The 21102-nt window shown below is 44.2% G+C and overlaps 1 protein-coding gene across 4 annotated transcripts; it reads right to left on the bottom strand.

The window, feature by feature from the left end:
• Positions 1 to 11069: 11069 nt before the first annotated feature.
• On the bottom strand, positions 11070 to 20562 carry LOC121569499 (glycylpeptide N-tetradecanoyltransferase 1-like). 4 transcript variants are annotated; one of them, XM_041880502.2, is made up of 12 exons: positions 20424 to 20562; positions 18202 to 18319; positions 17820 to 17964; positions 15450 to 15568; positions 15159 to 15250; positions 14842 to 14958; positions 14475 to 14645; positions 14245 to 14353; positions 13916 to 14086; positions 13465 to 13632; positions 12672 to 12809; positions 11070 to 12291 (listed from the first exon to the last, which is right to left on the bottom strand). In XM_041880502.2, exons 1-12 carry the CDS (start codon positions 20531 to 20533, stop codon positions 12271 to 12273), a joined length of 1479 nt encoding a protein of 492 aa, XP_041736436.1. In that variant the 5' UTR covers positions 20534 to 20562; the 3' UTR covers positions 11070 to 12270. The 4 variants fall into 4 exon arrangements, with proteins under 4 accessions (XP_041736436.1, XP_041736439.1, XP_041736437.1 ...); XM_041880505.2 differs by having other exon boundaries at positions 18208 to 18319; XM_041880503.2 differs by having other exon boundaries at positions 18202 to 18316.
• Between the last annotated feature and the right edge of the window lie 540 nt (positions 20563 to 21102).

The raw sequence follows: 21102 nt of genomic DNA, 5'->3' as shown, positions 1-21102 counted from the left end.
AACTGCCATTAAAAAGCCAGACTACGGTTTGCAACTGCACATGGGGACAAAGATTGTACTTTTTGGAGAAATGTCCTCTGGTCTGATGAAATAAAAATATAACTGTTTGGCCATTATGACCATCGTTATGTTTGGAGGAAAAAGGGGAAGGCTTGCAAGCCGAAGAACACCATCCCAACCGTGAAGAACGGGGGTGGCAGCATCATGCTGTGGGGGGTGCTTTGCTGCATGAGGGACTGGTGCACTTCACAAAATAGATGGCATCTATTATTAGGAAAATTATGTGGATATATTGAAGCAACATCTCAAAACATCAGTCAGGAAGTTAAAGCTTGGTGGCAAATGGGTCTTCCAAATGGACAATGACCATAAGCATACTTCCAAAGTTGTGGAAAAATGGCTTAAGGACAACAAAGTCAAGGTATTGGAGTGGCCATCACAAAGCCCTGACCTCAATCCTATAGAAAATGTGTGGGCAGAACTGAAAAAGTGTGTGCGAGCAAGGATGCCTACAAATCTGACTCAGTTACACAAGCTCTGTCAGGAGGAATGGGCCAAAATTCACCCAACTTATTGTGGGAAGCTTGTGGAAGGCTACCCGAAATGTTTGACCCAAGTCAAACAATTTAAAGGCAATGCTACCAAATACTAATTGAGTGTATGTAAACTTCTGACTCACTTGGAATGTGATGAAATAAATAAAAGCTGAAATAAATCATTCTCTCTACTATTATTCTGACATTTCACATTCTTAAAATAAAGTGGTGATCCTAACTGACCTAAGACAGGGAATTTTTACTAGGATTAAAAATCAGGAATTGTGAAAAACTGGTGTTTGTAAACTTCCGACTTCAACTGTATGTGGTAGTGGAGTAGGGTGGCGCAGTGGTCTAAGGCACTGCATCGCAGTGCTAGCTGTGCCACTAGAGATCCTGGTTCGAATCCAGGCTCTGTCGTAGCTGGCCACGACTAAGAGACACATGGGGCGGCGAACAAGTCGTCCAGGGTAGGGGAGGGAATGGCCGGCAGGGATGTAGCTCAGTTGATAGAGCATGGTGTTTGCAACGCCAGGATTGTGGGTTCGATTCCCACGAGGAAAATAAATAATGTATGCACTCACTAACTGTAAGTCGCTCTGGATAAGAGCGTCTGCTAAATGACGTAAATGTAAAATGTAGGGGCCTGAGGGCACACAGTGTGTTGTGAATGTGTTGTAATGTTTTAAAAATTGTATACAGTGGGGAAAAAAAGTATTTAGTCAGCCACCAATTGTGCAAGTTCTCCCACTTAAAAAGATGCGAGAGGCCTGTAATTTTCATCATAGGTACATGTCAACTATGACAGACAAATTAAGTGAAAAAAATTCAGAAAATCACATTGTAGGATTTTTAATGAATTTATTTGCAAATTATGGTGGAAAATAAGTATTTGGTCACCTACAAACAAGCAAGATTTCTGGCCCCACAGACCTGTAACTTCTTCTTTAAGAGGCTCCTCTGTCCTCCACTCGTTACCTGTATTAATGGCACCTGTTTGAACTTGTTATCAGTATAAAAGACACCTGTCCACAACCTCAAACAGTCACACTCCAAACTCCACTATGGCCAAGACCAAAGAGCTGTCAAAGGACACCAGAAACAAAAGTGTAGACCTGCACCAGGCTGGGAAGACTGAATCTGCAATAGGTAAGCAGCTTGGTTTGAAGAAATCAACTGTGGGAGCAATTATTAGGAAATGGAAGACATACAAGACCACTGATAATCTCCCTCGATATGGGGCTCCACGCAAGATCTCACCCCGTGGGGTCAAAATCCCAGAACCACACAGGGGGACCTAGTGAATGACCTGCAGAGAGCTGGGACCAAAGTAACAAAGCCTACCATCAGTAACACACTACGCCGCCAGGGACTCAAATCCTGCAGTGCCAGACGTGTCCCCCTGCTTAAGCCAGTACATGTCCAGGCCCGTCTGAAGTTTGCTAGAGTGCATTTGGATGATCCAGAAGAGGATGGTCCTCTGTAGCTCAGCTGGTAGAGCACGGCGCTTGTAACGCCATGGTAGTGGGTTCGATCCCCGGGACCACCCATACACAAAAAAAATGTATGCACGCATGACTGTAAGTCGCTTTGGATAAAAGCGTCAGCTAAATGGCATATTATTATTATTATTATTATTATAGGATTGGGAGAATGTCGTATGGTCAGATGAAACCAAAATATAACTTTTTGGTAAAAACTAAACTCGTCGTGTTTGGAGGACAAAGAATGCTGAGTTGCATCCAAAGAATACCATACCTACTGTGAAGCATGGGGGTGGAAACATCATGCTTTGGGGCTGTTTTTCTGCAAAGGGACCAGGACGACTGATCCGTGTAAAGGAAAGAATGAATGGGGCCATGTATCGTGAGATTTTGAGTGAAAACCTCCTTCCATCAGCAAGGGCATTGAAGATGAAACGTGGCTGGGTCTTTCAGCATGACAATGATCCCAAACACACCGCCCGGGCAAAGAAGGACTGGCTTCAAGACCTGTAAGGTCCTGGAGTGGCCTAGCCAGTCTCCAGATCTCAACCCCATAGAAAATCTTTGGAGGGAGTTGAAAGTCCGTGTTGCCCAGCGACAGCCCCAAAACATCACTGCTCTAGAGGAGATCTGCATGGAGGAATGGGCCAAAATAACAGCAACAGTGTGTGAAAAACTTGTGAAGACTTACAGAAAACGTTTGACATGTGTCATTGCCAACAAAGGGTATATAACAAAGTATTGAGAAACTTTTGTTATTGACCAAATACTTATTTTCCACCATAATTTGCAAATAAATTCATTAAAAATCCTACAATGTGATTTTCAGGATATTTTTTTCTCATTTTGTCTGTCATAGTTGACGTGTACCTATGATGAAAAATACAGGCCTCTCTCATCTTTTTAAGTGGGAGAACTTGCACAATTGGTGGCTGACTAAATACAAAAAATCCAGAAAAACGCATGTCAAAAATGTTATGAATTGATTTGCATTTTAATGAGGGAAATAAGTATTTGACCCCTCTGCAAAACATGACTTAGTACTTGGTGGCAAAACCCTTTTTGGCAATCACAGAGGTCAGACATTTCTTGTAGTTGGCCACCAGGTTTGCACACATCTCAGTAGGGATTTTGTCCCACTCCTCTTTGCAGATTTTCTCCAAGTCATTAAGGTTTTGAGCCTGACGTTTGGCAACTCGAACCTTCAGCTCCCTTCACAGATTTTCTATGGGATTAAGGTCTGGAGACTGGCTAGGCCACTCCAGGACCTTAATGTGCTTCTTCTTGAGCCACTCCTTTGTTGCCTTGGCCGTGTGTTTTGGGTCATTGTCATGCTGGAATACCCATCCACGACCCATTTTCAATGCCCTGGCAGAGGGAAGGAGGTTCTCACCCAAGATTTGACGGTACATAGCCCCTCCATCGTCCCTTTGATGCTGTGAAGTTGTCCTGTCCCCTTAGCAGAAAAACACCCCCAAAACATAATGTTTCCACCTCCATGTTTGACGGTGGGGATGGTGTTCTTGGGGTCATAGGCAACATTCCTCCTCCTCCAAACACGGCGAGTTGAGTTGATGCCAAAGAGCTCGATTTTGGTCTCATCTGACCACAATACTTTCACCCAGTTCTCCTCTGAATCATTCAGATGTTCATTGGCAAACTTCAGACGGCCCTGTATATGTGCTTTCTTGAGCGGGGGACCTTGCGGGCGCTGCAGGATTTCAGTTCTTCACGGCGTAGTGTGTTACCAATTGTTTTCTTGGTGACTATGGTCCCAGCTGCCTTGAGATCATTGACAAGATCCTCCCGTGTAGATCTGGGCTGATTCCTCACCTTTCTCATGATCATTGCAACTCCACGAGGTGAGATCTTGCATGGAGCCCCAGGCCGAGGGAGATTGACAGTTCTTTTGTGTTTCTTCATTGGCGAATAATCGCACCAACTGTTGTCACCTTCTCACCAAGCTGCTTGGCGATGGTCTTGTAGCCCATTCCAGCCTTGTGTAGGTCTACAATCTTGTCCCTGACATCCTTGGAGAGCTCTTTGGTCTTGGCCATGGTGGAGAGTTTGGAATCTGATTGATTGATTGCTTCTGTGGACAGGTGTCTTTTATACAGGTAACAAACTGAGATTAGGAGCACTCCCTTTAAGAGTGTGCTCCTAATCTCAGCTCGTTACCTGTATAAAAGACACCTGGGAGCCAGAAATCTTTCTGAATGAGAGGGGGTCAAATACTTATTTTCCTCATTAAAATGCAAATCAATTTATAACATTTTTGACATGCGTTTTTCTGGATTTTGTTGTTGTTATTCTGTCTCTCACTGTTCAAATAAGCCTACCATTAAAATTATAGACTGTTCATTTATTTGTCAGTGGGCAAACGTACAAAATCAGCAGGGGATCAAATACTTTTTTCCCTCACTGTATATATGCTGGAGTCCATGTCCATCCTTTTCATGATACCGATACAAGGACAGGGGTGGTTGGTGAGGAAGGTAGGATGCTTTATAACTGAGAGGGAGAGAGCAAAAAAGTTGTTTTACAACACTACAATTACATCAATGCATCTTCATTTATATTTTTCACTATGTCCTTATTAGGAATGATTCTCATGATGTTGTAATGTTGTGTTCGAACCATGTAATTTATTAAAAACCTAAGATATTGTAAAGAAGATTTAAAGGGAACATGATTATTTTTTGTTCTGTGGATCGTGATAACTATCAATGAGGGAATGCAATTACATTTTCAACTTTGTTTTCAGTATTTTCAGTATTTTTCAGTACCAGTCAAAAGTTTGGACACACCTACTCATTGTAGAGTAATAGTGAAGACATCAAAACTACGAAATAACACATATGGAATCATGTAGTAACCAGAAAAGTGTTAAAACAAATCAAAATAGATTTTATATTTGAGATTCTTCAAAGTAGCCACCCTTTGCCTTAATGACAGCTTTGCACACTCTTGGCATTCTCTCAACCAGCTTCATGAGGTAGTCACATGGAATACATTTCAATTAACAGGTGTGCCTTGTTAAAAGTGAATTTGTGGAATTCCTTTCCTTCTTAATGCGTTTGAGCCAATCAGTTGTGTTGTGACAAGGTAGGGGTGGTATACAGAAGATAGCCCTATTTGGTAAAAGACCAAGTCCATATTATGGCAAGAACAGCGCAAATAAGCAAAGAGAAACAACAGCCCATCATTACATTAAGACATGAAGGTCAGTCAATCCGGAAAATGTCAAGAACTTTGAAAGTTTCTTCAAGTGCAGTCGCAAAAACCATCAAGCGCTATGATGAAACTGGCTCTCATGAAGACCGTCACAGGAATGGAAGACCCAGAGTTACCTCTGCTGCAGAGGATAAGTTCATTAGAGTTACCAGCCTCAGAAATTGCAGCCCAAATAAATGCTTCACAGAGTTCAAGTCACAGACACATCTCAACATGAACTGTTCAGAGGGGACTGTGTGAATCAGGCCTTCATGGTCGAATTGCTGCAAAGAAACCACTACTAAAGGAGACCAATAAGAAGAAGAGACCTGCTTGGGCCAAGAAACACAAGCAATGGACATTAGTCCGGTGGAAATTTGTCCTTTGGTCTGGAGTCCAAATTGGGAGATTTTTGGTTCCAACCGCCGTGTCTTTGTGAGACACAGTGTGGGTGAATGGATGATCTCCGCACATGTATTTCCCACCGTAAAGCATGGAGGAGGTGTTATGGTGTGGGGATGCTTTGCTGGTGACACTGTCTGTGATTTATTTAGAATTCAAGGCACACTTAACCAGCATGGCTACCACAGCATTCTGCAGCAATACGCCATCCCATCTGGTTTGAGCTTAGTGGGACTATCATTTGTTTTTCAACAGGACAATGACCCAACACACCTCCAGGCTGTGTTAGGGCTATTTTACCAAGAAGGAGAGTGATGGAGTGCTGCATCAGATGACCTGGTCTCCACAATCCCCCGACCTCAACCCAATTGAGATGGTTTGGGATGAGTCAGACGGCAGAGTGAAGGAAAAGAAGCCAACAAGTGCTCAGCATATGTGGGAACTCCTTCAAGACTGTTGGAAAAGCATCCCAGGTGAAGCTGGTTGAGAGAATGGCAAGAGTAACAAAGCTGTCATCAAGGCTTGGGTGTATGCTGCAGTGTCACCACATACAGTGGGGAGAACAAGTATTTGATACACTGCCGATTGTGCCGGTTTTCCTACTTACAAAGCATGTAGAGGTCTGTAATTTTTATCGTAGGTACACTTCAACTGTGAGAGACGGACTCTAAAACTTAAATCCAGAAAATCACATTGTATGATTTGTAAGTAATTAATTTGCATTTTATTGCATGACATAAGTATTTGATACATCAGAAAAGCAGAATTTAATATTTGGTACAGAAACCTTTGTTTGCAATTACAGAGATCATATGTTTCCTGTAGGTCTTGACCAGGTTTGCACACACTGCAGCAGGGATTTTGGCCCACTCTTCCATACAGACCTTCTCCAGATCCTTCAAGTTTCGGGGCTGTCGCTGGGCAATACAGACTTTCAGCTCCCTCCAAATATGTTCTATTGGGTTCAGGTCTGGAGACTGGCTAGGCCACTCCAGGACCTTGAGATGTTTCTTACGGAGCCACTCCTTAGTTGCCCTGGCTGTGTGTTTCGGGTCGTTGTCATGCTGGAAGACCCAGCCACGACCCAACATCAACGCTCTTACTGAGGGAAGGAGGTTGTTGGCCAAGATCTCGTGATACATGGCCCCATCCATCCTCCCCTCAATACGGTGCAGTCGTCCTGTCCCCTTTGCAGAAAAGCATCCCCAAAGAATGATGTTTCCACCTCCATGCTTCACGGTTGGGATGGTGTTCTTGGGGTTGTACTTATCCTTCTTCTTCCTCCAAACACGGCGAGTGGAGTTTAGACCAAAAAGCTCTATTTTTGTCTCATCAGACCACATGACCTTCTCCCATTCCTCCTCTGGATCATCCAGATGGTCATTGGCAAACTTCAGACGGGCCTGGACATGCGCTGGCTTGAGCAGGGGGACCTTGCGTGCGCTGCAGGATTTTAATCCATGACGGCGTAGTGTGTTACTAATGGTTTTCTTTGAGACTGTGGTCCCAGCTCTCTTCAGGTCATTGACCAGGTCCTGTGGTGTAGTTCTGGGCTGATCCCTCACCTTCCTCATGATCATTGATGCCCCACGAGGTGAGATCTTGCATGGAGCCCCAGACCGAGGGTGATTGACCGTCATCTTGAACTTCTTCCATTTTCTAATAATTGTGCCAACAGTTGTTGCCTTCTCACCAAGCTGCTTGCCTATTGTCCTGTAGCCCATCCCAGCCTTGTGCAGGTCTACAATTTTATCCCTGATGTCCTTACACAGCTCTCTGGTCTTGGCCATTGTGGAGAGGTTGGAGTCTGTTTGATTCAGTGTGTGGACAGGTGTCTTTTATACAGGTAACGAGTTCAAACAGGTGCTGTTAATACAGGTAATGAGTGGAGAACAGGAGGGCTTCTTAAAGAAAAACTAACAGGTCTGTGAGAGCCGGAATTCTTACTGGTTGGTAGGTGATCAAATACTTATGTCATGCAATAAAATGCAAATTAATTACTTAAAAATCATACATTGTGATTTTCTGGATTTTTGTTTTAGATTCCGTCTCTCACAGTTGAAGTGTACCTATGATATGAAAGACCTCCCTACGTCTGCCTTTGACTCATTTCTCTCTGCCTCCTTTCCACTCCTTTCCTCTTTTGACCTCACCCTCTCACCGTCCCCCCCTACTCACAAGGCAGGCAATACGCTTGACCTCATCTTTACTAGATGCTGTTCTTCTACTAATCTCACTGCAACTCCCCTCCAAGTCTCCGACCACTACTTTGTATCCTTTTCTCTCTCGCTCTCCTCCAACACTACTCACTCTGCCCCTACTCAGATGGTAATGTGCCGTCGCAACATTCGCTCTCTCTCTCCCGCTACTCTCTCCTCTTCCCTCTGCTAAATCCTTCTCCCTCCGATCTCCTGATTCTGCCTCCTCAACCCTCCTCTCCTCCCTTTCTGCATCTTTTGACTCTCTATGTCCCCTATCCTCCCGGCCGGCTCGGTCCTCCCCTCCTGCTCCGTGGCTTGACGACTCATTGCGAGCTCACAGAAGAGGGCTCCGGGCAGCCGAGCGGAAATGGAGGAAAACTAGACTCCCTGCGGACCTGCCATCTTTTCACTCCCTCCTCTCTACATTATCTTCCTCTGTTTCCGCTGCCAAAGCCACTACCACTCTGAATTTCAAGCCTCTGCCTAACCCTAGGAAGCTCTTTGCCACCTTCTCCTCCCTGCTGAATCCTCCACCTCCTCCCTCTCTGTGGATGACTTCGTCAACCATTTTGAAAAGAAGGTTGACGACATCCGATCCTCATTTATTAAGTCAAATGACACCGCTGGTCCTGCTCACACTGCCCTACCCTATGCTTTGACTTCTTTCTCCCCTCTCTCTCCAGATGAAATCTTGCGACTTGTGACGGCCGGCCGCCCAACAACCTGCCCGCTTGACCCTATCCCCTCCTCTCTTCTCCAGACCATTTCCGGAGACCTTTTCCCTTACCTCACCTCGCTCATCAACTCATCCTTGGCCGCTGGCCATGTCCCTTCCGTCTTCAAGAGAGCGAGAGTTGCACCCCTCCTCAAAAAACCTACACTTGATCCCTCCGATGTCAACAACTACAGACCAGTATCCCTTCTTTCTTTTCTCTCCAAAACTCTTGAGCATGCCGTCTCTAGCCAACACTCCTACTACCTCTCTCAGAATGACCTTCTTGATCCAAACCAGTCAGGTTTCAAGACTGGTCATTCAACTGAGACTGCGCTTCTCTGTGTCACGGAGGCTCTCCGCACTGCTAAAGCTAACTCTCTCTCCTCTGCTCTTATCCTTCTAGACCTATCCGCTGCCTTTGATACTGTGAACCATCAGATCCTCCTCTCCACCCTCTCCAAGTTGGGCATCTCTGGCGCCGCTCACTCTTGGATTGCATCCTACCTGACAGGTCACTCCTTTCTGTCTCCGCACCACGTGCTCTCACCACTGGTGTCCCCCAGTGCTCAGTTCTAGGCCCTCTCCTATTCTCTCTATACACCAAGTCACTTGGCTCTGTCATATCCTCACATGGCCTCTCCTATCATTGCTACGCAGACGACACACAATTAATTTTCTCCTTTCCCCTTCTGATAACCAGGTGGCGAATCGCATCTCTGCATGTCTGGCAGACATATCAGTGTGAATGTCGGATCACCACCTCAAGCTGAACCTCGGCAAGACGGAGCTGCTCTTCCTCCCGGAGAAGGACTGCCCGCTCCATGATCTCACCATCACGGTTAACAACTACATTGTGTCCTCCTCCCAGAGTGCAAAGAACCTTGGCGTGACCCTGGACAACACCCTGTCGTTCTCCGCTAACATCAAAGCGGTGACCCGATCCTGCAGGTTCATGCTCTACAACATTCGCAGAGTACGACCCTACCTTACACAGAAAGCGGCACAGGTCCTAATCCAGTCACTTGTCATCTCCCGTCTGGATTACTGCAACTCGCTGTTGGCTGGGCTCCCTGCCTGTTCCATTAAACCCCTACAACTTATTCAGAACGCTGCAGCCCGTCTGGTGTTCAACTTTCCCAAGTTCTCTCGTCACCCCGCTCCTCCGCACACTCCACTGGCTTCCAGTTGAGGCTCGCATCTACTACAAGACCATGGTGCTTGCCTACGGAGCTGTGAGGGGAATGGCACCTCCTTACCTTCAGGCTCTGATCAGACCCTACACCCAAACGAGGGCACTACGTTCATCCACCTCTGGCCTGCTAGCTCCCCTACCTCTACGGAAGCACAGTTCCCGCTCAGCCCAGTCAAAGCTATTCGCTGCTCTGGCACCCCAATGGTGGAACAAGCTCCCCCACGACGCCAGGACAGCGGAGTCACTGACCACCTTCCGGAGACACTTGAAACCCTACCTCTTTAAGGAATACCTGGAATAGTATAAAGTAATCCTTCTACTCCCCCACAAAAAAAAAGAAACAAAAAAAAAAAAGAAAAGTGGTTGTCCCACTGGCTATCATAAGTTGAATGAACCAATTTGTAAGTCACTCTGGATAAGAGCGTCTGCTAAATGATGTAAATGTAAATTGGAGTGTGTAGTGCCTTACAGATTTTATATTTCCATGAGAGGTAAATTAGATGATATTATCAAATATACACAAACAAAAATAAACACAAGATGTAAAGTGTGCTGTTTCATGAGCTGAAATAAAAGATCACATAAATGTTCCATACGCACAAAAAGCTTATTTCTCTCAAATGTTGTGCTCAAATTTGTTTACATCCCTGTTAGTGAACATTTCTCTTTTTCCAAGATAATCCATCCACCTGACAGGTGTTGCATAACAAGAAGCTGATTAAACAGCATGATCTTTACACAGATGCACCTTGTGCTGGGGACAATAAAAGGCCACTCTAAAATGTGCAATTTTATCACACAACACAATGCCACAGATGTCTCAAGTTGAGGGAGCGTGTTTCTCTACCATAAGCCTCCTCCAATGTCGTTTTAGAGAATTTGGCAGTACATCCAACTGGCCTCACAACCACAGACCACGTGTATAGCGTTGTGTGGGCGAGCAGCAGTTTGCTGATGTCAACGTTGTGAACAGAGTACCCCATGGTGGGGGTGGGGTTATGGTATGAGCAGGAATAAGCTAAGGACAACGAACACAAATGCATTTTATCGATGGCAATTTTCTGTTAAATTCCTTTGAAAGTCATAACCTTTATGTCTGCACTAAAATAGCAAACTCAAACCAAATGGTTCATGGGAAATTATTTACAGAACAAGAATACAAGTATAACAAGAATCCAAATTAATTGTTTTGACTGATTTCGGAGTCACACCACTTAAGTAGAATTTGACCACCAAGGGGTGATGGGTAATGCAGAACTAACCCAGTGAACATCCTCATGATAAACTAAAGGATAGAGATCACCTGAGAGAAACCATTACAAAACCTCACAGCAACTTCTATCTTTTATTTTGCACAAAAATTCCCCTGCATCTTCACATTTGTTTTCCTGCATCATAAAACCATGAGACCCGTTTTTCCATTCGGTATGCATCCCATCCAACACTCTACATAAAAACAAAATGTTTACTTGGGTGTTATCCAGCCCCCTCCCTGGCCCAGGTCCCAAAATCTGACAGTTTCGATTCTCAATTCCAGAGGTGTTATACCCACAAACAGTATCCAGTCCCTCCCGTGTCCCCTCTCAGCAGCCCCCACCCCAACCATTCCCCCTCCAGATATCTGCTCTCCCGGCCTCAACTTTTAAAAAAACTTTTAAAAAATGTCTGAACTACTCCACATTGTTAAGTTCTTGGTGATGACAGCTGTTCCATTTAACAGTAACCGTTGTATTTTCTTCTGAACAGGGCTTCTGAATGGGTCACGGCAGTTAGTACAGATGGGACAAAAAATAGATATTTAAAAAAAGATGAAGGACAAAACCCCTCATTTACCCCTCAGTCAGCTGTGTACAGAGGGAACTCTAGAATGCCTACAGTGAAGAAAATTGAGGGGTTGATAGTAAATCTGCAGGTTCAAGCCTCAGTATCGAGAGAAGAAATAACATTGATAGAAGCCCTTGTCGTGTCCACTTTGGATATTACCTTATTTATTTTTCTTCCTTTTTAAATGTTTTTGATTGTTTAGATTTCTCTCTAAAACTTTACTTTGGGGATGATGAGATTTGTTTTGCAAAAGCGTGTCGCACACATGAAGGTTAATACAATGTTAGCGTCTAGTGAGTATGTGTTAGTATAATTTTCCTGTCATGTTTGTCTTACTGTACATGTATGTTGTGTAGTTATACGTGTGTGTGTGTGTTATATGGTGAATTGTGCAGTGTGTTTATATGATTTCTGGTACAATCATTACAGACTTCAAATTGTTATATGGGATGGTAACTACAATGGCTTAAGGTCCATGTGATGGGAGGGAGAGAGAGTGAGTGTGGAGAAGGACCAACTACCCCGACTCCCTGCCTGGCAGCGGTAGTGCAGGTCAAAGTTCAAAGGTCAAAAAGTTAAAATGGGCGGTGGGTTCTCTTTCCTGAAGAAGGAAGTCCATCGGTCCATCTGTCAGGTGGTCAGTGCATTGTGTGGTCTCCTGGCCTAACTGTGAAGCTCAGTGGGGATGGGGTGAAGAGGGGTGTCACTGTAGTACCAAGCCAACCTGTGAACCACAGAAAAGGGAAGCTTATGATAGTTTCACCAGAAGTTCAAATGAGAACACACGATGACATCTGTGAAGCCTGTATACTTCTCTGCCTGGCTTAACTGCGATAACAAGATAATCAAGTCAACAGTTCCCTCTCTCATTTATAACACTTCCTCCTTTTGTACCAGAAAAAAAATATTTAGCTCTTAGTGGTGCATATCTCCATAGGCATGATCTAATGACCCATTGGTTTACAGTACAGTCTAGGTAACACAAAACACTGTTTCATTATCATCATATTACCATGGATAATTGATATCAATGTGAAAAATAGTAATCACTCTAGGAACTGACTGAACTATCAGTAAATATGAACTATGGGCATCATGACGCACCTTCTCTGACCCCATGCTAGGACACTTCCAATTGTACAGATAATACTGTAGATTTCCGTCTCCGATGCCAAACTTCAGCTTCTCCAGGAAAGTCTTATTCTCCATCAGGTCCAGTGCATTGAAAACGTCAAACCCTTTCTGGATATTGACAATAGATATGGATGAGAGAGGGGGATACGGAGAGAGATGGGGGAGAGGGATTGAGTTAGATAAAGGTGAATTATACACTGAGGACACAAAACATTAAGAACTCCTGCGCTTTCCATGACAGACTGACCAGGTGAAAGCTATGATCCCTTATTGATGCCCCTTGTTAAATCAACTTCAGTGTAGATGAAGGGGAGGAGACAGGTTAAATAAGGATTTGTAAGCCTTGAGACAATTCAGACATGGATTGTGTATGTGCCATTCAGAGGGTGAATGGGCAAGACAAAAGATGTAAGTGCCTTTGAACGGGGTATGGTAGTAGGTAACAAGCGCACCGGTTTGTGTCTTGAACTGCAATGCTGCTGGGTTTTTCATGCTCAACAGTTTCCAGTGTGTATCATGCATAGTCCACCACCCAAAGGACATCCAACCAACTTGACACAACTTTGGGATGCATTGGAGTCAACATGGGCCAGCATCCCTGTGGAACGCTTTTGACACCTTGTAGAGTCCATGCCCTGACAAATTCAGGCTGTTCTGACGGGAAATGTTGGTATACTCATTGTACACAGTAAGTATTTGACCTGGTACCCAAATTCATCTCCCATTTGACCTCCAGTCGTCTGACCCAGGAGGACCAACTCACCGACTTGGCCAGAATGAGTGCGTCAGACATCAGGTCCAGCAGGGTGGTGGTGGTGTGCACGTTGTAGAAGGAGTAGGCTGCCTTGAGGCTGCGGTGCACTGGATGGTTCATGATAGTAGAGGGGAGTGTGTAGAAGCTCAGGAAGTCTGTCACCTTGCCCCCAGACGTCTGCCACAGGGAGAGAAGACACATCCTCCAACATAAGTCACCAACTTAAAAAATTCACTCCATTTGAGATGTGTGAAATTAAGGTGACATAAGGTGAACAATGTTGTCTAAAGGTAGATGTCTCCGCCAGTGAAGCGTCTATAGAGGGTATCTGGATAGGTGTCCATATATGGTAATGTCTAATGGTCTACTAAGTGTATATCATATACTAGGTGTGTATGGTGTTGTAATGTGTAACGTTATAGGTGTCTACGGTAGTGTACGTTTTAACAATGGTACTGACCACGACCAGGTAGGTGTCGATGATGTTCTCCTGGGGCAGCAGCCAGTGCTCCACCTCCTCGGGGCTCATGACGGGGGCCAGGTGGAACTGGCTCAGGTACTCCAGGAGCAGGCGATGCACAGCCGGAACATCCTTCCTGGTCATCGGCCGCAAGCCAGACGTCTTTGGGGCCTGGAGAGAAGGAGATGGAAGGTTATGGTAATCCTTTTCAAATGGAGAGTTTTATGTCAACACAATAGACATTTCAAATAGAGGCATCATGTGATGGCTGAGCGGTTGGGTGTTGTGCAGAGGACAGCCTCTAGATGGCACTTTGCTCACTGACTCACCTCAGGCAGACGGTACAGCTTCATGGTGCGTTGCATAGTCATGTTCCGGCTCAGGTGAGAGAACTTCACCTCGATCAGCTTGCGTGGGTTCAGAGAGCGATGCCAGTACCTATACAGATAACAGATTTTATAACCACTTTTCACTTTGTTTTTGTGTTTGATAAAATATGAATTTGGTTGGATGGATCTATGTCTGGTGTGGTTGGTGGGTGTGCCTCTCAGTGACCCACCTGCAGGTGCCCACAGGTTTGGGCAGTACCACGCCAGCGGTGTAGACAGCCTGGAAGATGCCCTTCAGGTTGACCCGTCTGGTGATCTCTCGGATCAGGACTGGCGCTACCCGCTTGGAGCGCAGCTTCTTGTGGACGCACAGGAAGTTGATCTCCACCATCTTCTTGTTTCTAAATGACAAAAATAGTCTAGAGTGAGTAAGGCCTCCTCTTAACGTCTGACTTCTTACAGCAAATTAACACAGGAAAGGATATAATCAAGGAGATAATATAGCTAACAATAGGAATGTAATATTAATTATTTAAAATACTAGTGTACGGGAGTAATAAAAGTGTGTGAACAAGAGCATGATGCATATTCACTGACTGGTCATAGATGCGGATGTTGGCAGGGATGGCACTGATGAAGCCCACCAGCTTCTGGTTGGAGTTCACCCTCACCCCACAGTGCCACTGGGGCAGCCAGCCGGGGGGGCGCAGAGCCCTGAGGGAGAGAGACATTACAGTTACAGGTCAGTTCCCAACTACGATAGAAAACATGAGGGCCAAGAGTTTTCCTGGTCAGAAAAAACTCCTCTTTAAAGATAACACATCTAACATAAGAGATCTCTATTGAAAGAGATTGTTACATAAATGAGACTAGCTGAGTAACAAAGTTGACATAGCTAAGTAATAATGAGTTACCAGAGCAGGAACTCTGGGGAGTAGTCAAAGCGGAACATGTTGTCATCATCCTCCACATAGTTCTCATTGAGCAGAGTGTACAGCTCCTTCAGCTAAAAGGAGGAAGAGTGAGAGACTGAGCCATGGGAAAAGCCACAACTGAAAGGGTTAAATTAAGTAGGGTAAAGTGGGGTGAGCTGATGGAATAACCAGAACCAAAGGGAAGTATTTTGATTGCTATCACTATATTGTTTTGGGACCCTCAGTCTGGGGTGGAGGGGTTGTGGAGGGGTTGTAGAGGCTCCTCCTCACCACAGCGGCGTTGCCCAGATCCAGGGCGTCCCACGTGAAGCCTGAAGGAAGGCTGTAGGGCTCCTCCCGGATGTTGTCTTTGTCAGGCTCGATAGAACCATGCGATGTCACCATCTCCCCTAAGGGAAACAACAAAACGCAATGTAGGAGGATATTAGCAATCTGTATATTCAATGTTAATTTACAAAGCATAACATCATAGGAGGTTTAATCCAAAAACGGGGAGCCCAATTGGACTACATTTACATTTTAGTCATTTAGCAGACGCTCTTATCCAGAGCGACTTACAGTTAGTGAATACATATTGTATTATTATTATTATTTTTTTTTTTATACTGGCCCCCCGTGGGAATCGAACCCACAACCCTGGCGTTGCAAACGCCATGCTCTATCAACTGAGCTACCTCCCTGCCGGCCATTCCCTCCCCTACCCTGGACGACGCTGGGCCAATTGTGCGCCGCCCATGAGTCTCCTGGTCGCGGCCGGCTGCGACAGAGCCTGGATACGAACCAGGATCTCTAGTGGCACAGTTAGCACTGCGATGCAGTGCCTTAGACCACTACTACTACTCATATCAAAATCTCCTCAGGTCACTACTACTTTTTTGAATAAAAAAAATCATAGGCCTATGAAAAGGCTTTGTCTAAATTTAATTATTTATGTGACATTGCTACACAGAGTGAGAGTATTTATTTTGGAAACAAATCTTATGCATATTTTAACAATGAAAAATATTTGTCTAAATGTAATTATCTACACTGAACAAAAATATAAACACAACATGCAGTGTTGGTCCCATGTTTCATGAGCTGAAATAAAAGATCACAGAAATGTTCCATATGCACAAAAAGCTTCTCTCTCAAATGTTGTGCACAAATATGTTTACATCCCTGTTAGTGAGCATTTCTCCTTTGCCAAGATAATCCATCCATCTGACAGGTGTGGCATATCAAGAACCTGATTAAACAGCATGATCATTACACAGGTGCACCTTGTGCTGGGGACAATAAAAGGCCACTAAAATGTGCAGTTTTGTTACACAATGCCACATATGTCTCAAGTTTTGAGGGAGCGTGCAATGGGCATGCTAACTGCAGTAATGTCCACCAGAGCTGTTGCCAGAGAATTGAATGTTCATTTCTCTACCATTCTCTAAAACATTGTTTTAGAGAATTTAGCAGTACGTCCAACCGGCCTCACAACCACAGACCACGTGTAAAGTCAAATGACCAAAGTCGCTAAACTTGCTAGATAAACTCAACAAATGACAGAATATCACCTATTTGGCTAAATCGAGTTGTTGATTATAGAGATAGCAGATCAGCTCATGAATAACAGGGAGATTAAGAGAGGAAATTGTTTAAATATCAAGGTATCTTAACGGGGACCAACTCTGTTTAAAAAATATCCATATCTACACTCATTCCGTTTGTTGATCATGCGAGACAGGAGTCAGGATTTGGGGTTTCAGTGGGATTGGGACGATATATGGCTATTAGGTGAGTCAATAGATCAATAATACACTTGATTTAGGCTTCATTATTGCAAGCTAAATGTTTCTGATCAGTGATAGATGAGCAAACAAATAAATGAGCTACATCCACTTGTCCAACCAGAGATCAATTAACCAAATATACAGAGAGATTCAGTGAAACAAAATCACATTGATCAGACACAGGCTTTTGGTCAGGAGTAGAACAGGCTACTATGCAAGTGAAGAGCAAAATCTACTTGTATAACTAAGGTGAGTTTTTCTGCGCTTTTCTAGGCACAATGGAAGTTTCCTCGTCTATTCACTCCGCTGCCGCCCGCCCGCCCGCCTCCGATGTGTTGTTCTCAACAACAGTTTAAATCAATATAGGCTACTGTTTCCTAGAAATCAGGCATTCTTTCAGGTTCATTAAATTTCTGTGATGTCGGACCAGGGCTCGGGGTTTCAGCTCACCGGGCTTGGGTCAGACCGGGATCGTATTTTCACATCGGATAAGAACTCTAAACTGCATTCGGTCTCGTGTGCAATCCGGCAGTGTCAATGATGCGTGTGCTTTGAATTTATGGCGACTTCATGTGAAGTAAATGCGCTAGGTTCAAGGCTTCCATGAGACAACCTGTTTGGATGATGTGCCATTTAATTTTTTCCCCAATCTGCTGCTGCACAAGTTGTGTATTTTGTGGAATTGCATTAGTGCGATATTGGGGGGGGAAATTTAGTAATTTCCCAGGGTTTGGCATTTAATTTTTTTGGGAAATGTGAAGAGTGGTCCCGGGACAGTCCCGGCATCCCAGTTACATGTGCTAATCCCTACTAGTCACTACAGTAAGGTTGTGAGGTTGGAGAGACATTTCTGTACCCCTGCCAAATGTCATACCTAGCTTGGGGACAGGCTGTGTGTCCCAGAACTGGTAGCTGCGTCGGCTTGCCTCCTCCATGGTTTTGGCAGGGCCCTGGCCTACAGAGAACAGTTCAATGGCCTTTTGGATCTCCTGCAGTTTATCAGCAGGCAGAGAGTTCACCTGTGTAGAGAGAGAGAGAGTAATGTAGAGTTGAAAAGGAAACTAATTGCCAAATGCAAACAATGTCTGCACAGACATTTAAAAACATACCCATTCAGTTTTGTAGAGGCCGTTTTCAAAAGTTACAGAACAATAAGTCAATATCGGTCTTTCTAGCACTCCTCTCTCAAAAGAACAAACACAAAGAAAAAACATTTGCCCCCACACTCATTCATGTAGCCTACACCACGTACATACATCTACCTTGGCTAGCGGATCCTCCTCTGTAGGTTCTTTATTAGCCCCAGACTTCTTCTTCTTCTTTTTGTTTTTCTTCTTCTTGGCACTACTGTCATCTCCCTGGCCCTTGTCACTACCATAGGAAAAAACAACAACATGTAACTATAAGACTTTCCATAGGCCAGGAGAGTGCCACAACTGTTTCAGTCCTCTTCATTACCAACCTAGAATACCCAGTATCTTATAAGATAGGATGGCAACAAGCATGTGGTGACCTTTTGTCCCAAATACAGATCATTTACAGTTTATTGCCAAGCTAGTTTAAGTTGGAGTTATTCCTCCATACCCTGATCACCAAGGACTCTAGAAGAGCCCCCACCATGAGGCCCATTTCCTGGGCAGGGCAGGGACAGGGAGACAGCAGCATACTTACAAGAACAGGGGATAATCGCATTAGCATACGAGAGGGGAGTGAGGCTAGGGACAGGCCTGTATTTGTAACACCAGGACAGATGGTGAATCACATGACCCCCCCCCCGGGGGGAGTGTGTGGCTATGTGTGTTTGTACATGTGTATGAGGGACGTTAAGGGGACACTGACAGGAACAATAGAGGACCAAGCATTCAATGGCTTATTCGACAGGCTTCCATTCCAGCAGTCAAACCTAACTACCATCCAGAACCATTCACCCTTAATTTCCCGGACACACAGATCAGTGTGTGTGTGTTGACTGGCACTATGATTTTAACACTGGATCAGGCATCAACACCTTTCAGAGTGAATATTCAGTGTGACAGAAGAGAGAAGGGGAGGAAACATTAAGGAAATGTATCCCCAAGAATAAATTGGTATTCAGAGGAAAAAGAGGTGGTCATCTTGTGGTTGGTTGAGAGTGACTATTTTCATTAGCCAGCTCCCATAGAGACAATTTAATCACCAATTTATAAAAGCAGCTTTTCATTTAGCTAACTAGCTATCAAATGTAATATTCATGTTAACTTATTTAGCTACCTAGCAGGGTTCCAGATGCTCGCATACACGCTGACATCATCAAGCCACACAAGGGCTGTAAGATAGCTACATGGTACTATATGGTAAGTTCAACCCGGCAAATTACAGAAGGAATGTTAGGAGCAGTTACTTTCATTTTCTCCTGGCAAAATAAAGCTAATTGATTAAACATGTCAGGCTGCATAGACCTTGACAGAGAAAACATACAGTAGCTTCATTAGCGAGCAATGCCTAGATATTGAAGATGCTGGCAAGCCAAGCAACACTAGACTTGCATATGTTGCTCTAATTTTTCATTCAGCATGCATTGGCTCCATGTTACTGGACACAAAACTAGTGTTGTTTGGCTTGATATCAGGGACACAGAAAATCTGAAATAATAATAAATACAATAATCATGTAAAAAAACGTTATTGATGAGAGAGAATTTAACTAGGGCTATAAAATAATGAAGATTTTAAAATGTCATTATTATTATTAAAGTAAAGGACACCTGACCTTATATTTAAAACCTTCTGGAATCCACATTTTACACTAAATAAGAAGTGACATTTCCTGGAAACAGAAAAGGAACCGCATGGTAGGAATGACCCAACTATGCTAAAGAAATTAGCACCTATCATGCTGGTGTTGCTGTGCTGAAAAGGAAGACAGACGATGAATAATTATTTACCCTAATATGTTGATTGTTTTTGACAGACAGTGTCACAAGTTCGGGAGTCAACTAACAAGTCAACGTCGTAAAAAGGCATAGCTGGCTAGCTAGTTAGCTAACGTTATCAGTTTCGCATTTGACTTAAGACGTCGTATCTAACATTTGGACGCTGTTCTCTATTCTACATCCATGTGTTCCAGTTTAATATTGTACTACAATCTGATTTGTGTTGGTCTTGACCGCATAATTGTATTTAATTGATCATAATATGGTTCAATTTATTGTACAGTGACCCAATGGTAGTTAGCTATGCCTCGCGATGATAGCAAAAGGAGGAACGGCATGAAACCCCGCCCATAACAGGAACATAACCAATTTAGATCCAATCAGAGCGAAAAGCAGGCAATCAGTAAACCGTTATCACCAATCATGCAAAAGCAGGTGGGAGGGATTAGTTCAATTGGGTTTGCTCAAGCCCAGCTGAGCTTAGCTTAGCTTGCACCGTATCTTTCAAACGAGCGCAGGAGCATGACACATTTTCTAGCATGCTAAAAAATAAGTGTGCACCCTTACCCATCATCAAAGTGATGCTCGTCATTTTCGCAATCACTGCAATGTCCATGGTCTTCTTCTACCTCCTCTTCTTTCTCCGGCTTCGGTGCTGTCTCATTCTCATCCGCCATCTTTAACCAGGAAGTGAAGAATCACCGCGTGCATTCAACGCCTCAAAACAACCTGCGATGCTATTGGCCGACTGTTGTGGTGCATTCTGGTTCTTGTAGTTATTAATGTGACAGGTTGTGATATTGAAATGTTAATTTTAACAACACTTTCGAAGGTTACATAAGGTACATGGCGCAGCGGTCTAAGGCACTGCATCTCAGTGCTTGAGGCGTCACTACAGACCCCCTGGTTCGATTCCAGGCTGTATCACAACCGGCCATGATTGGGAGTCCCGTAGGGCGGCGCACAATTGGCCCAGCGTCGTCCGGGTTTGGCCGGTGTAGGCCATCATTGTAAATAAGAATTTGTTCTTAACTGACTTGCCTAGTTAAATAAAGGTAAAATAAATAAATGTCCCTAAACAGGATTGAGCCTCAGTTGTCTATTAAACAATGTCACGTAGTTGTGACTCACCCAATTATTTATATATACATTGGTTGACCAAAAGGGGGCACTGTTTTGAAGCCACCGCGCCTCCATCTTGGCACTCCTCCACCGTTGTAAAACATTTTGGAAGCTATAGAAATGC

Source organism: Coregonus clupeaformis, unplaced genomic scaffold (assembly GCF_020615455.1).
Source record: "Coregonus clupeaformis isolate EN_2021a unplaced genomic scaffold, ASM2061545v1 scaf0136, whole genome shotgun sequence".
Classification (NCBI taxonomy): domain Eukaryota; kingdom Metazoa; phylum Chordata; class Actinopteri; order Salmoniformes; family Salmonidae; genus Coregonus; species Coregonus clupeaformis.
Note: the sequence above shows the minus strand (reverse complement) of the source record. Positions and strands in the feature narration are given on the sequence as shown.

Bases quoted from the DNA above. Each gene is read 5' to 3' on its own strand.
- LOC121569499 (XM_041880502.2), bottom strand. From the start codon at position 20,533: ATGGCGGATGAGAATGAGACAGCACCGAAGCCGGAGAAAGAAGAGGAG. The intron at 18,320-20,423 runs GTAAGGGTGCAC...TTTTTCCTATGG, and splicing joins GAGCATCACTTTGATGATGG to TAGTGACAAGGGCCAGGGAG. The intron at 15,569-17,819 runs GTATGACATTTG...TGTTTCCCTTAG, and splicing joins ACAGCCTGTCCCCAAGCTAG to GGGAGATGGTGACATCGCAT.